Raw genomic sequence first — 16,501 nt, forward strand, 5'->3', positions numbered from 1 at the left:
TTCAAATATATATTGATATGATATACAGAAATTGAAAATTTATATATATATATATATATAACTTATTTTTACTTTTATTTTTACCATTATTTTAAAAAAATATAATAGAATATTTTAAAATTTTCATATATTTAAAAATCATTGTTTTTTGTTTTCGTTTTTTTATAAAACTTTAAAGTAATCAAATTAAAATACACAAAAATGTAATTTTAAATTATTGTAATTTTTATATTTTAACTATTTGTATTATATTTCCAAAATTATCCTATATATCATTTATCGTAAAAATATTTTAGTAAAAAATCATGCAAAACATAAACTAAAAAAAACTTTTTAAACTATGGTGAGTCTGATCGACCCACAACTCACAGATTTTAAAATAATTTTGACAGTTTTAGTTTTTTAATTTAGCTCGAGAGGTGTATTTTAAAATATAAAGTGTATTCATAATTTTTTATTCAAAATAAATGATTAAGATTTGTGATAAAATTAAATTTTTACAAAATTAAATCTAAAATTATTTATAATATCAATCATTATTTTTTTAATTAATAGTTATTGTTACATTTATTTTTTTTAAGTGTAATTCTCTCGTTTTATAAAAGTAAAATCTAAAGTTTATATAATTGTTACGTCATTATGTATAATGACTTTTATTAATGCTATTGTTTTTGGTATTAGATTTAAAATATTATTAAGTCAAAAAATTATATTTGTTCAGTTACACAGCAAGATCTATTTCTTTTTCTTTCATAGGGTTGGATAAAAAATAACACACGGTTATAAAACAATATCATCAGTTCTATTTGATGAATTTTATCGTTTAAATGTTATTGGTTTTTATCAGGAAATTTTATTTTAAAATTATTTTTTTTATCTATTAAAATTATAATAACAGTAACAAGATTCAAATTTAATAATTAAAATATAAAAAAGATAGGATAAAGTATAAAAAGTATGAAAAATAGAATAGATAAATTATTTTATTTTGTTATTCGTTGTTGGTTGCATTAACATAATATAGTATTATTATCTAACATTTTGTTGGTTTAGTATATTTGTTATTATGAGAACAACTTGGATTAAAAAATGATGAAATATATTATTCTGATGAGTAATCACAATGATAATAATAACGACAACAATAATAATAATGATCGTAATAACAAAAATTATTGTAATAATAGTAATAATGTTAGAATAATAATAGTAATAATAGTAATTATAGTAGTAATAACAATGTTAATAATGGTAATGATAATGATAATTGTCGTAATAGTTATGATACAAACAATTATAATAAGAGTTAATCATCCCTACACTGTTAGTGTAAAGTTTTTTACACTAGAAACCAATCATATCTTTTAAAATTGTTTTATTTTATTATTATTTCATTAAATAAGCAACTGACATGTCACTATTAAAAGATATGATTGGTTGTCAATGTAAAAAAAACATTACACTGACAGTGTATAGGTAATTAACTCTTATAATAATAATATATGGTTATTTTATTTATAATCTTCTAATATAAATTATTTATTTTAATCTAAAAAAATTGTTCTTATTTTTCATTATACGAGATGTTGTTATTATATGTGTGTATTTAAAGTTTTGAGATAGGATAAAAAAACACACAAAGTTAGACAAAAGAATAGAAGTTAAGATTTTACGAAGAGAGAATGATATGAAGGAATAAGAAAAATGATAAATTAATTGATTTGTGGAGGATTTTAATTTATCCTTTTTAATATATGGAAAGATTTTAGGTTAAATTATATTTTTGTCTCCAATTTGTAATTTTGTAATTTTGGCTTTTTACTTTTTAATTTCCTAATTTTATTATCTTAATTTTATAAAATATGCAATTTTGATTCTTTTAATAAACTTTCTTTTGCTAATCATAAAAATTATATCATTGATTATTACCTCACATTAAATAAATGACATGACAAATAATTGTTAAAAGTATTTGTGTTAAGTTTTACTCTTAGTTTTATTTTTATCTCGTAAAAATTATAAAATAAGATGAAAATTAAATATAAATAAAATCTAAAAGTGTAATTTATAGTAAATTTTATTAAATAGTAATTATCATGTCAATCATCCCATATCAAATCATAATTAACATTACAATTTTAAAAATTAATGAATAAAATTGAGATCAAAATTATGAATTTTATAAAATTTAATGATTCAAATTATAAAATTTAAAATTTAAAATATAAATTAAATAATACAATTTATATAAAATAAGTAAAAGTACAATTTAACAATTATTAAACTTTAAAACATAAATCCTAAACATCACAACAAATATCTTATTTTATCTTCTTTTTTTATCCATCATAATTATAATAAAGGTAACTAAAATTTGAATCTAAATTTTTGTGTATACTAATTCAATCATCACTATTAAGTTGATTTTAGTGATCGATAATCATACACTTGTTTTTTTTTTTTGTTTTTTTTAATCTCGTTACAAGTAAATATTATGAGAAAATTGTAGAACGGAGCTTTTGAATTGTGAGTTTGATTTTTTACTTTTTTTTGGACAATGATGTTGCTCTTCTCCGTCGTATGGGTAATTACGGAGTGAAAGTAAATAATATACTTGATCCGACGGAGCTACGTTAATTAAATTGTAATTATGTATTCTATTAATAAGGTATTAAAGGATTAAAATAGAAAATAAAATTTTTGTTACATAAAAAATTTCTATTTGTTACGTCAATAACCTATTTAAATTGTGTATGGGATAGGAAAGAAAAAAAAAATCATTTATGTAATTAAGATGCAGCATGCAAGTAAGTCATAAGTCATAACTAGGTGACATGAATCACACGAGAGATGTGAAGAATGTTGGTATGTATAGGTGCTTCACTTGGACTGGCCCAATCTAATTTGATCTAAGGATTTGGGCCAGTTGATTCGGGCTACTCTGAAATAAGGTTCATGATATATACACCTCCTTTTTTTTATAAGTACACCTCCTTTTAAAAAGAAGTTAATTTTTTTAAAATATTTCTATTTTTTTTTTTAATTTTTAATTTTACATTCACAACATTTAATTTTAATATTTTTTCACACATCATTCCTCTTTTTTTCAATTTTTACATGCACCTCCCTTTACCTTTTTTTCACCCCACCTATTTTGATAGCATGTGAAATTTAAAAGAGAAAAAAAAGTATGTGAAATAAAAGAAGAAAGTAGATAATTAAAAGTTGGAAGTGTAAAATTTAAAAAATTAAAAAAAATTATAATATTTTATAATTTTTTTTAAAAAATAAAATAAAGGAGGTGTACTTATAAAAAAAAAGGAGGTGTATATATCATGAGCCCTGAAATAAATAGAATAAATATTGATTTATTTATTTATTTTTCGATTGACTCTTGGTGCATGTAATATGTCACTATTTTGGTTTTCGCCCTTTTAAGTTATTTTTTAAATGATTATTGTAAAATTTCTTTTTTTATTATTATTATTATTGTTTTAATCTTTGTAATATTTTTTTATCTTTATAATATTAATAATTTGTTTTTGGTTTCTACTAGTATTTTTTAAAAGGACTAATTCAAAATAAACAAAATATTATAGAGACTAAAATAAAAACATATATATTATAAGGATTAAAATAAAATAAAAATGAACAAATAAAAATAAATAAAATATACAATAATTATTTTTTTAAAAATTATAATGACCAAAATAAAAATAATATTAATTTATATGAATAAAAACATATTTAAAATTTTATGATTATTAGTATATTGATAATTATAATTTAAATTTTTAATAGTCATTTACAAGCGTGTGTCTGATTTTCTCTTCAAACTATACATACTTATTGTGACCATTTTTTTTTTTGCATAAAAAATAACTTCGGCATCATCCCAGTGGAAACTGTTTTTCAGATGTTTTATAGTTTATTATTAGGATAAAAGTTATTTTTAATTTCTCTAAAAAAAATTAAATTCGTTTATGATTTTTTATTTATTTATTATTAAATTAGCCCCTTTGAAATTATAATATGTTAAAATCAATTTTTTTTCAAACTTTATTATTGGCATTCCCCTATGTGACAAATAGAAATACACGTGATAAATGAAAAAATAATTAGTTCCTTTCAAAAAAATAAATTCGTTTTTGGTCCTTCAAATTTTATGTATTAAATTAGTTTCGATAAAAGTAAAATAAGCTCAATTTGATTCTTAACAGATATTAATTCCATTTTGTTCAATTTTTTTTCTTGAAAGATTGGATAGTAAATATAATTAGATCATTTTAATGTCCCTTCAAAAATAACATTTTCACCTGTAGTAGACATTACCAAAAAAATGTTCTTTCAATAAATATAATCAAACATATGTTTTCTTAGTAGATGATTTTCACCATAATAATGACTCGCAAATATAAAACACTATAATAGTGAATAAAATAAAAAGAAAATTGATTTTATTTAGATGTGTCAAAATGAATTAAGTTGGCTCCCACCGGTTGACTCACCATAGATTATTACTTTAAACAAATCAACCTAATCCTGTTCACTTTTTGGTGAGTCAGAAAAATTTCAACCTCATTTGACCCACCACAGGTCGGTGAATTAGGTGGTTTACATCACCAGATTTTTTAAAATAAATAAATTAATTAATTATATGTTTATATTTTTTATAAATAAAATAAAGAGTTATAATTATGTATATCCCAAAATTAAGTCTATCGTTGTTTCAAATATAAATACATAAAAAAACATAAATCAAAATTTAAATAAAAATTACATAAAATATAATATTTTTTTAATAGTGGGTTAAACAAGTTAACCCAACTCACTTAGACTCAAACTCGTTTAGTTCACGAGTTAAGTGAACTAGGTTGAAATTTAACTAAAATTATTATTTTTTCTATAATTGAGAATGTGGTTCAATGACTGGTTCATCATGTGTTTATAACTTCTAGGTTTTAGTGTTAGACGTACGTACTGAATATTCTTGATGTGAAGGGTGGTCACTATATATAGAAGTTAAAAACTTCACAGCATACAGATAAATAACTTCATGACTATATCATTGCTTACAGCGAAGGTTTATGCAGAGTGTCCATGAACTTCGTGTGGCACTAAAGACGATCTCCAAAGGAGATTTCTTTTTAAGGTTTTTAAATGAGATTTATATGTTTACATTAATAATTTTTTTATTAAGTTATAAATTAAGTGATTTTTTATTCTACTATTTTGTAAAATATATTTTCATGATATAAAAAAAATTTAATTAAATTAAATTTTATTTTAAATGATGAAGCCAACTAAATTACATAATTACAATAATATAAAAATTACAAAGTTAAAAAAGTACACAATTAAAGTAATAACTAATTTTGAAAACTATCATTTCCAAAACATTCTTATATATTTTGTATAAGATCAACTTGAAATTGACAATGACATTGTCTATTAGGAAGTGTTCTCCTTTCTACATATGATACAAAATTTGGATAAAGAGCATTATGTATGTTGGTTGTTGAGACATCATTATTAAAATGTTCATAAAAATAATCAAAATTACCATTATATGTGTGTCATTCATCTTTCACAATAATGTTATGCAACACGATGCATGCATATAATATATGCTTGATTGTATCTATGTGTCAAACACACACAAGGTCACGTATAATTGCAAATCAAGATTGAAGCACTCGAAATGCATGCTCCACATCCTTTCTTGTTTCTTCTTGATGTTGGACAAACAATTTTTTTTTATCTCTTTGTGGCATTGAGATAGTCTTAATTAGCGTAATTCATTAAGAATAAATACTATTTGTTAAATACCCCATGTCATATTGGATTTTATTCACCATATATTGCACCCTTGGGGCTTATCCCTCCAAAACTTCATTAAACACACGAGATTTGTTAAGTACATTGATGTCGTTATTTGAACTCGTAACCCCAAAAAATGCATGTCATATTCATAAGTTTTGTGATATCATTCTTTCAAGCATGATTGTGGATTTTCATGATCACCATGACAATATTGATCTTTTCATGCCGTTGGACAATTTTTTCATTTCCAATGCATATAATCTATACTACCTAATATACTTGGAAAATCGTGTCTCTCTCCTATTTGAAGTAGGTGTTGAATGTCATTATTGTTAGGTCTTCTTAAGTATTTTGCTCCAAAGATTTGACAAATATCATGAACAAATTAACTTACTCAAGCATTCTATTGTAGTATTTTCTCCAATTCACACATAATCGTCAACATTATTAGCAAGCGATCCATATACTAATATACAAATAAAATTAGTGTATTTTTTCAATGGAGAAAGACTTTTTCTTCCGGTTGCATCAACTCTTATTTGAAAATACTCATCATGATTGCTTAAGGCTTATACAATGAGAAGGAACGCATTCCTTCGCATTCAAAATCATCATCGAAATTGTTCTTCTATGTATACTGGATTGTTGAAGAAGTAGTCATTGAACAATTAAGCTTGCCCTTCACGAATCCTTTCAATATGAGTTCGTCTTCACCTACGTGTACTTGTTTGTTGTCTCTTCATTACCAACCTCGCGTATAGTTCTTCAATGATTTCATCCTTAAGATCCTCTTCGTAAGATGAATCGTTGGATTCCATTTGAAGGAACACTATAAAATCTTAATGTTAAGAAAATTTAAGCATATAAAGAGTGAAAGAAAAGAAGAAAAATTAGGAAGTGAATGAGTAAAAAATGTATAATGAGTATTGATATATAAAATTATATTAAAAAAATAATTTTACAATGTTATAATAAATATATATTATGTCAATAACGTTATTTTTTTTTCAAAAAATTTAATTTATAATGTTAATAAAAGTTATACTAGATTTTATAATATTTTATTATATAAATTTAATTTTTAATTTAAAAAAATCGAAACACATCGATTCTTCCATAAGCCTCTGCTGCTTAAATGAAATTATCCACAATAGAAGATCTTATACAATGAGATTTTTGGAAGAACAATGGAACATAAGTTTCTGCATTGTGAATGCCCTAACTCAACTCAAAGAAACTTTTGATTAGTTTAAGTTTAACGAATGGGACAAATTTAGATAAGTTTTCAAGTCATTTCAATGTCATATATTTAATAATTTTAAATAATTATATAATAATAATATAAATTTTAAATTAATAAATAATATTTTCTTTAACATAGTATTATATTGATATTTATACATTTGTTTTGAAATATATGTAGTAAAATATGACTTGATTGTAGCTGTAAACTTTTTTTAATTTTATAATTTAACATGCTAACAAGTTGAGTTGATTCGATCTTCTCTTCATATTTGTCGGATATTTTTATCCGTTGGATTTCGGAGGGATAGGAATACAAGCAAACTTATCTCGATTCGTCCGGCATACAGGCATGCATGAATGCGTGGTGTGAATGTAAGAACTACAGTTGTGTGAGTAAGCACCCGGAAATTTATGAGAGAAGTGTTATGGAAAGAAAGTAAAGAGGAAAAGGAAAAAGGACATGAAGACAATGAGGTGGTTCCAGGATGATGCTAGGAGCTTGCCATCTTCTTCACTAGGATTAGACTAAAGATAGATAAAGCCTGTTGAAGTGGAACCACAAGGATGTCAGTCCCTTTTGTCAAAATCCCCATATGCAAAAAGCCAGTTTGTTCTTGCTTCACACGTGATTTCATGCCTTCAAATTCATTTACCTATACTAACTCCATGTTGGAGCAGTTTGTTCATGCAGAGGAACGAGTTGGCATGCAGCAAAAGTTAGATTAATTGAAGTTTGTTATTTATTATATATACTATACCGGAAGCTTTAATTAGATAACCTTAAATAAACTATACTGTATGGAGATAATTGGTCTGAGAGTGATCCAGAATATTATTAATGTTCTTATATTATGTTTTGTTTATAAGATGTTTAAACAACATCCTTAAACCACTTGTTATTGGATATTCAAAGTATTATTACAAAATAGTAATTTTTTTGGTTTTCTAGCATAAAAGGTTAGGAGTTAGGGAAGGAGAGAGAGAGAATATGCCTTTTGATGGATATATATGATTGGCATTGACTAGTTTGTCCAAACGTCTTTGGAAAGTTCACTTGTTCTGTCCCACAAATGGGATTCTACTAGGCCTCCCCAAAACCAAAACCAGTATGTGTCCATATTAGCCTCTTTCACCAGGACATACACAAACAGTTATACACTGTGTCTTTCACCCTTTTCCCACATGTATAACTAATGGACACAACTAATGGATGTAGGTTTTGACATCGAGGACCCCCTCTCCTAGAAGATCCATGGAGCTGCAATAGCCAAATTATGGTTCACGTTTTGGAAACAACACCTTTGATTTGGTTTGGCCACTTTGTTTGAGAAGTCACTTTCATTATTTTTTCAATTTCCTTTACTCCTCTAGTATGTTCAAGCATGGAGTGTCATCACTTGCCAAGTAAAAAGCCTTGCCAAAATCTAAAGACTAAATACAAAATAATCGCCAACATAATGACTGTGATCGTTCCACTAGTTAGTGTCACCATGTCAGGCATGGTACGTATGCTAGGTGCTTCTGTCACAAGTTCATATGAAGACCAACTTTAATTTGTCTTAAATTATGTGTTCGAAATTATTTTGGTTCTCATATGAAAACAAACAAACACTAGCTAATATAATATAGCTGGCAGTGGCAGCAACGACAAAAGATCACAAATAACAAGTACCCTTCTACGTACAAACTAGCTTAGAATCCCTTCGAGTGCTTTTGAATTTACTTGCTTATAAAAAGCTTCTATTTTGTCTTCTCTTATCAGTTCAGCTAAAAATAACCGTCCGTCTTATGTTAAAATAAATATTTGATTGTCTATGCATGAAACACAGCCAAATCATTTGAAAATGTTTCAGTAAAAACAACAATTTTACCATCTAAGCAAGTTCACCTAACCTTATCTTGTGTTTTTTTAAGGAGAATCTCAGTCATATAGAACTATGTGAACTTAGATCCTTGTTATAAGGATGTCATAATTTGTACTTTTGTAATCCTATTCCTCAATTAAAGAGGCTGCTATGTATATTTTTCGATGATTACATCGATGGAAGCATGTCTGTCAGATTAATTTGAAATTTTACCCATCACCTGATCTAAAATCACATATACTACACATTTCTCTTGTTATATAGTGGTGTTTTCTGGCATTGAAAATCGTCCTTCTGACATTTATGCAATTTCGATAATAAGATAAAATAGAAGTTTCATTTGTTTATTTGTTGGGACCTGAAATGAAATTTCCACTCTGTAGTGAAACTTAAAATATCTGATGCGTCCAAAGAAGAACCCCGCATTTTGTTTTGTTGTTCCTCAGTTCATAGGGAGAATAACTCCACAAGGCTTTTGTCAAATTTGTCACTTACCTTTTTTATGTAAAAAAAAATTAATTGAAGTTCAAACGTTAATATTAATTTTCCCTACAAGTAATGCCATATGTTTTGACATAATCTCCTCTATCAGGAAAATAGATAACGTTGTTTAAGCAAAACAACGTTTCTTCACTAGCCTATCAAAGAAGTTTACCGGTCTTTTTCTGTAGCTTTTCTTGGCTCTATTTTCCACCTACCTTCTACGCTATAAAACAACAGAAGTTAGGTTAAGATAATTCTGTGCACTGAATATCACTATCATTACGGTGAATCCCCCTCCTTTCCACAATTTTCAATATATAAAATATTTTCATTAGATAATATAATAATATAGCATGTGAACATTTCTTAACAATTAATGATCCTTTTTCCTTTTATCTTTTCACAGCTTCTTTTGAGTCTCTTATGCTCCTTTTTTTCCCTTTTTACTCTTCTATACGTCTAAACAAGTGTGCAGCGAAAAAAGAAACTTTTTTTTTTCTCTCAATAGTTCTCTATGATTACTATAAGCAAGATCTGGCCAGCTTACCACACCCCCATCCTTTTCTTTTTGTATTGGTTTTGCAACCAGAAAGGTCAAGCCCCATTAGTATATTATTATATGTGTAGATTCTTTGACAAACGTTAGTCTCTTTGATACTGAAGGACAATATGGGTATCTCCCATGTCATCCCTCAAAAAGCCATTTAGACAAAGAGAAACCCCACAAGGCACAACATAACCTCTATTCCTTTCAAGCATCCAATGTCCTTTATCTCTTACCTTTCATCCCTTTTTAGGTAAATCCTTGCTTTTTCTTTCTTTTAATCTAGTATTTTTTTTACGCTCATTTGTTTTCTCATCATTGATTATAATCTGTAAAACTTGAGAAGTCTAACTAAAAACTAGAAAAGTACGTAATACAAAAACAATGATTAAGCTCCTAAGCAGGAGAAAACAATTATCAAACAAAATGATTGAGTGATACACACATGTTATAGTGCCACTAGATTTTAACTAGGGATTTTCTAATACTGTACACAGATTGCACCAAAACACCTAAAAAAAAAATACTCATTTGATTCGATCACAATTTATCTTTTCTACCAAAAATAAACTAGATAATATTTGTCCCAATTTATTTTGTCTTCATTGTGTTGTTTCAAATCAACTGGCTTAATGTCTAAGGTATAATTAAATGGGGTGCAAAATGAGACAAAAGGGTGGACAGACGGTCACCAACTCCCACTTGTTTTCCCAACAAGAGAAGAGAATGTTGAAAATAAATACACTGCTATTCACACATTCACTTTCCACTCACGACAGTTGACAAGCCACTATTTATTTTCTTCTTCTCGTTGGTCACAACTTGGATATATCTAGGGAGACTTTAGAGTGAGATTTGTTCACTTTTTCATGCTTTGACATTTTCCCCTCGCTCACTATTGTCAAAGTTATTCTATAAAGACTTTGTTCTTGAGTTAAAGCACACTCCAAGAACTTCTTTTGATGCAAATGCCAAAAGGCCATCCTTTACAAAGGCCATTGTAGTGGCTTAGCACTAGAAGTGAGGAGTGAGGAGAGTCTTCATAGAGAAGGATTGTTTGGTCATAAGACTAATCTTTTCTCCACATTTATGCTTCTGTCATACACACTTAACAGCCAATGATCACTTCGTGGGAACTTCCAGGAAGTAGGCTATGCTCTGATGAAATGCAAAGGGACATGTGATGTTAAGTGTTGGAATCTTTTAGTAACTAAATTTGGACTCTGGAGTCTTGGCTAGTGCTTTTGGTTAATTTCTCAAGTGTGCTTCATCTGAGTTCTGACTTGTGAAGTTCCTAGGTAGGATTGTATCTTTGTTGCTTTGCTTTTCAACAGTTGAAATTGTTGTTTCTGCGAATTGTCAATTGTATTTGCATTACCGTGTGAACAACTCTTATTTGGGTGGCTTTCAGGTATGGGACTTGAAGAGGGTGGTGAAAATAAAATGCTGGGACTGAGATTTACTCAAAGGCACAAACGCTCAAAGAGGTTTCTATCTTTTTCTTATGCTTTAGCTTTTCCTGTTGCTTAAGTAGGGGCTCTTTGGTTATTTATAATTATGTGTATCCATAATTTTTCTTGTTTCTCATGTGGAACCATACAAGAGGAGTTGCTTTCTTATCTTTACTGTGCTTTACATGGCAGTCTTCCTGATAAGAAAAAAATTGAGGATGATAATCCAGATAATCGCCTTCACGCCACAGATCGAAAGAAACTGGTACACTCAAATCACTTCTTTCTAATATTTTTTTTTATAATAATCTCAGCAATTGAAAGCACTGCATGTAGATAAATAAATTCTTAGGCATGAATGAATAGGCGTGTATGATGCTGAAAAGAAATTTCATCATTTTTCTTTTGACTTTTTGCACAATATATATCATGAATGATGTCAATGACGGACCAGAATTTAATAATAACTATATTTCCAAAAGTTTAATTAAGATGGATGAACAGAGAATTGGTTTTTGGCAAACAGTATGCGTTTGATTTCATTAATCACATCCATACTGTTAGGACATTGATGGCCTATTTTGATTTCATTTTCTGTAGTCCCCACGCACAACAATATTTATTACTTTTCATGTATGGGTTTGATATGGCTCCAGGATATGGGTTACCTCACGGAATGTGATAAAGCTAGGAAAAACCGAACTCCTATAAATGAAGTCCACAGTACTCTGAAGCAAGAGGTACAATACCACAACTACTGCTCATCATAATTCTTTTGATGCATATTTTGCTGCAGTCATATTTATTGCACTGTGCACCGTTTATCCATGCCCCCTTTTTTTTTGTTTTCTTTCTTATTTTTTGGTACTTCACATCCATTATTAAGCTTGGGTATCCATTATCAGTGTGACTTGGACCATATTCTTTTAATCATGCTCCTGCATTGCCTAGTGACTCATCATACTTCTGCCAAATTACTATGTCGATTTCGTTCATATTATTTATTTGTTTATTGCTAAATTACCCTGAAACAGATTCTACAGCTAGAGAAAAGATTACAAGACCAATTTCAGGTTAGATGCACGTTAGAAAAGGCACTTGGATACAGATCTCCATCTCTCGTTAATTCAAATGAGATGATGATACCTAAGGTAACGACGAGCTCTATAAAATTAGGAACTATAAGTGTGCATTTGTAAAAACATTAATGTACAATAGTTAGTTTTGTGGATCGATCCTGCCACATGTATCTATGTCTTGGATCATAAGATTATTGTGCAGCCTATATACACTGTTTTACATTTCTACTAGTCCTAATTTTTTATTTTTTTTGGTATTCCAGCCTGCCACGGAATTAATTAAGGAAATTGCAGTGTTAGAGTTGGAAGTAGTGTACTTGGAACAGCATCTTCTCTCCTTGTACCGTAAAGCTTTTGATCAACAATTATCTTCTGTATCTCCAACAACTAAGGAAGAAAGTGTAAAGTTCCCTCTAACAACACCTAGAGCAAGATTCACCAATGTTTCTATGCCTAAGGTTTTAACCAAGAGAGAATGTTCTACAGTACAATCTAATGACCACGAACTTGATACTCTGAGAAAGGAACATAACAGATATGAGCCCGAGATTTTTGGGAAAGAATATGATGAAAATTTTCCAGAAGAAAAGAACTTAGATTCTGGTGTTTATCGTTGCCATTCGTCATTATCCCATTGTCCAGCGTTTACAAGAGCCTCTCCTCCAGAAGAATCTTTAGCTAAATCTCTGCGTGCCTGTCATTCCCAACCATTGTCCATGTTGGAGGTAAATCTAGTTTCATGGAAAATTAGTTATTTGAGTTTTGTTTAGATGAACTTATCAATTATAAGAAACGAAATTAGGAAGTAAAATAAATTAGTTTCTTCTACAAGTTATAATCAACTCATTTACTTCAGCTTTTAGAGAACTTAGATGAGAGGTTATGGAAAAGTTTATCTAATATGATCATAGTTTGGCTTCTTACACATTAAGTTGTTGCATAGCAATCATAAATTTTATTTTTTTTTGGATTTTGACTTTGAATACATGATTCTATTTCTATGCAGTATGCTCAAAGCTCTTCTTCAAACATAATCAGTCTTGCAGAACATCTTGGTACCCGAATATCTGATCATGTTTCAGTGGCACCTAATAAACTTTCTGAGGATATGGTCAAGTGCATATCAGCCATATATTGTAAGCTTGCAGAACCTCCTATGACACATCCAGGCCTTTCATCTCCAAGTTCATCCTTGTCCTCAGCAAGTGCCTTTTCTATTGGAGATCAAGGTGACATGTGGAGTCCAAGGTTCAGGAATAATTCTTCTTTTGATGTACGCTTAGACAATCCTTTCCACGTGGAAGGACTTAAGGAGTTTAGCGGGCCATACAGCACCATGGTTGAAGTATCATGGCTTTATAGAGAGGGTCAGAAATCGGCTGATACCGAGAAGTTGCTACAGAATTTCAGGTGAGGCTTTATAATTTATATTTGATGAGAATAAGATAATGAAGGTCTCATGTTAAAAGTACATGGTAACATTGAACTCTTTGGTCCAAGGTGGAGTTTTAATGATCATGTCCTTTTTTGTTGTTTTAGATCACTTATTTGTCGATTGGAAGAAGTAGATCCAGGCAAGTTGAAACACGAGGAGAAGCTAGCTTTTTGGATCAACATACACAATGCTTTGGTAATGCATGTAAGTATTATATTTATCAAGAATATGTTTCCATATAATATTTTCCCACTTGATTAGTTGGGTTATAATACGTTCTTTTGTTTCTAATAGGCATTTTTGGCTTATGGGATTCCACAACACAATGTGAAAAGAGTGTTTCTTCTATTGAAGGTAAACATTGAGATTTGAGTGAGTAGTAGCTTAAAGTCATTAATTAAAGGATGAAACTCTTAAGCCTAAGGTCTTTGCAGGCTGCATATAATGTTGGGGGTCATACAGTTAGTGCAGACACAATACAGAGTACTATACTTAAGTGCCGGATATCTCGCCCAGGACAGGTGAATCCTATGTTCACAACCACCTCCCTGTATAATAAAGTTGAGAAAAATAAAATGGAAGTGCATTCAAATAATAAAATATCTCCTCCATATGAAAAGTATTTGTTGTTTTTTATTCTTCACACTGGTGATTTACATGGTTGCTTCTTCAAACTTGCTTCCTGTTGCAGTGGCTACGCTTGTTATTTTCTCCAAGGACAAAATTCAAAGCTGGAGATAGACGACAAGCCTATGCAATGGAGCATCCTGAGCCTCTTTCACACTTTGCACTCTGTTCAGGAAACCATTCTGATCCTGCGGTATTCCCTCAACTCTCTCATTTGCATCCAATTTCGTTACATTTCTAGCATGCCCATTTTTTTGTTTGAGCAATACCTTACACATTGGCTGGCAATCAAGCACAAATCATTTTGACCCTGAACACAGTTTTATTGAGACTAATCATGTTTTTATAGCAAGGGAATTAAATAACTTGCAAAAGTTGTTCCATGTCTTAATTTGACAATACTATATGTAAATGTGATGCTTGCGTTGGTGGTGTTATTACATATGGAAGAAAATTACTTTTAACTGTGTTTAACATGGAATGTACAGTGAGTAGTGGACTATTCTCATTGGATTCGCATCCTATGCCCCCCTTTTGCTGTCTCCAAATCAAAATCTGACAACTAAGTGAAAAAAAAAAAATCTTAATTGGCAATAACTTCCCTCTTTAGTTAGACCCTAAGTTATTGGTTTTAAATTGAGGGTCTGAATTCGAGGATGAAAAAGGGACAAGAATTTGTTTCAAGCATGCCTTGCTTTGTTTTGAAGATAAAATGGACTATTCCGTGTTAGTTGAAAACCAGGACACCGTGTACTAGTTAAGTTAACCAAACAAGTTGAATGCAGGGGATTAAGTAATAAATATATGGACAAACAGATTAACCATTTTTTAATTTTCACTTACTTAACTCTATTGAGTTGTTATCTTCTGGTGACGTTTGACATGCAGGTACGTGTATATACACCAAAGAGGGTGTTTCAAGAGCTAGAAGTTGCAAAGGACGAGTACATTCGAGCTAACTTGGGGGTACGCAAGGACCAAAAAATACTCTTACCAAAACTTGTTGAATCATTCACCAAGGACTCAGGTTTGTGCCCCAATGGTGTCATGGACATGATCCTAGAATCTCTACCCGAATCCTTAAGAAAGAGTGTTAAGAAATGTCAACTTTCAAAATCCCGGAAGTACATAGAATGGATTCCACACAACTTTACTTTTCGATACCTCATATCTAAGGATATGGTAAAATGATTGATTACTTGGCAGAGTCACTTCTTACTGTGGCAGGTGATCTGCTTTGTTTGTTTGATCTATGTAATTCTTTTTGTACAAAGTAGAAAGGGTACAGCGAGATATAATATTACAATGTGAAGCATTGTTATATTATGTTATGCCATTGTACTACCTATAATTGCAGCGGTGTAAATAATTAACCTGTGTTGCTACTGTGGATGCACTAGCTAATCCCACAGCACATGTATATGTTTGGTGATTGTCTAACATGTTGGGTATTATAAAATAGAACTACTATTGAAGTGAGCTTAAAGACAAAACAAATGGTTTTAGATCACCGCAATTAATATTATAATCAAATGAGAAATAACGTGATGGCTAAATCATAAAGGGTTTATTTTGTCAACGAGGTTGGTGTTAATTGGATTGATCTGACCCTAGAACCAATTTTCTGGCTCCAGCTTCTGAAACAAATGTTATTGAATGAACACTTAAAGCTAGTACAAAAGTGGAGTTTTTTTTCCTTCTATTTTTTTTCAGGTAGACTCTCACGCTGAACAGAATAATGAATGACAAATTGACAATAATGTTAAACATGATGTAAGTTGTATCTTGGTCCATGCACTAAAAAAATACCAATATTTAAAGTCATGTTGTAAGATTTTTGGGTTTACATGACACAGTTGATTCAGGTCCGTATTTGATGGGAGCCACCCTCTCCCTGATGCGCACTTGAAGTCTTGGAAGTCAGGTTCATTACTGTCCAGTGCTAGATA

The 16,501-nt window shown here is 29.5% G+C and overlaps 1 protein-coding gene across 1 annotated transcript; it reads left to right on the top strand.

Moving 5' to 3' along the window:
• Positions 1 to 10,686: 10,686 nt before the first annotated feature.
• LOC109801091 (uncharacterized) lies at positions 10,687 to 16,049 on the top strand. The gene is made up of 12 exons (XM_020362080.3): positions 10,687 to 11,258; positions 11,372 to 11,447; positions 11,604 to 11,676; positions 12,068 to 12,151; positions 12,446 to 12,562; positions 12,754 to 13,215; positions 13,497 to 13,900; positions 14,030 to 14,129; positions 14,220 to 14,279; positions 14,360 to 14,446; positions 14,617 to 14,745; positions 15,441 to 16,049. The coding sequence occupies exons 2-12, from the start codon at positions 11,374 to 11,376 to the stop codon at positions 15,741 to 15,743; spliced, it is 1,893 nt and encodes a 630-aa protein (XP_020217669.1). The 5' UTR covers positions 10,687 to 11,258; positions 11,372 to 11,373; the 3' UTR covers positions 15,744 to 16,049.
• Positions 16,050 to 16,501: the final 452 nt, after the last annotated feature.

This window comes from Cajanus cajan, chromosome 11 (genome assembly GCF_000230855.2).
Source record: "Cajanus cajan strain Asha chromosome 11, NIPB_CcT2T_4, whole genome shotgun sequence".
NCBI classification, from domain to species: domain Eukaryota; kingdom Viridiplantae; phylum Streptophyta; class Magnoliopsida; order Fabales; family Fabaceae; genus Cajanus; species Cajanus cajan.

Coding starts and splice junctions, on each gene's coding strand:
- LOC109801091 (XM_020362080.3), top strand. CDS start 11,374: ATGGGACTTGAAGAGGGTGGTGAAAATAAAATGCTGGGACTGAGATTT. Junction 11,448..11,603: donor AGGCACAAACGCTCAAAGAG/GTTTCTATCTTT, acceptor TTTACATGGCAG/TCTTCCTGATAAGAAAAAAA. Junction 14,746..15,440: donor GAAACCATTCTGATCCTGCG/GTATTCCCTCAA, acceptor TTTGACATGCAG/GTACGTGTATATACACCAAA.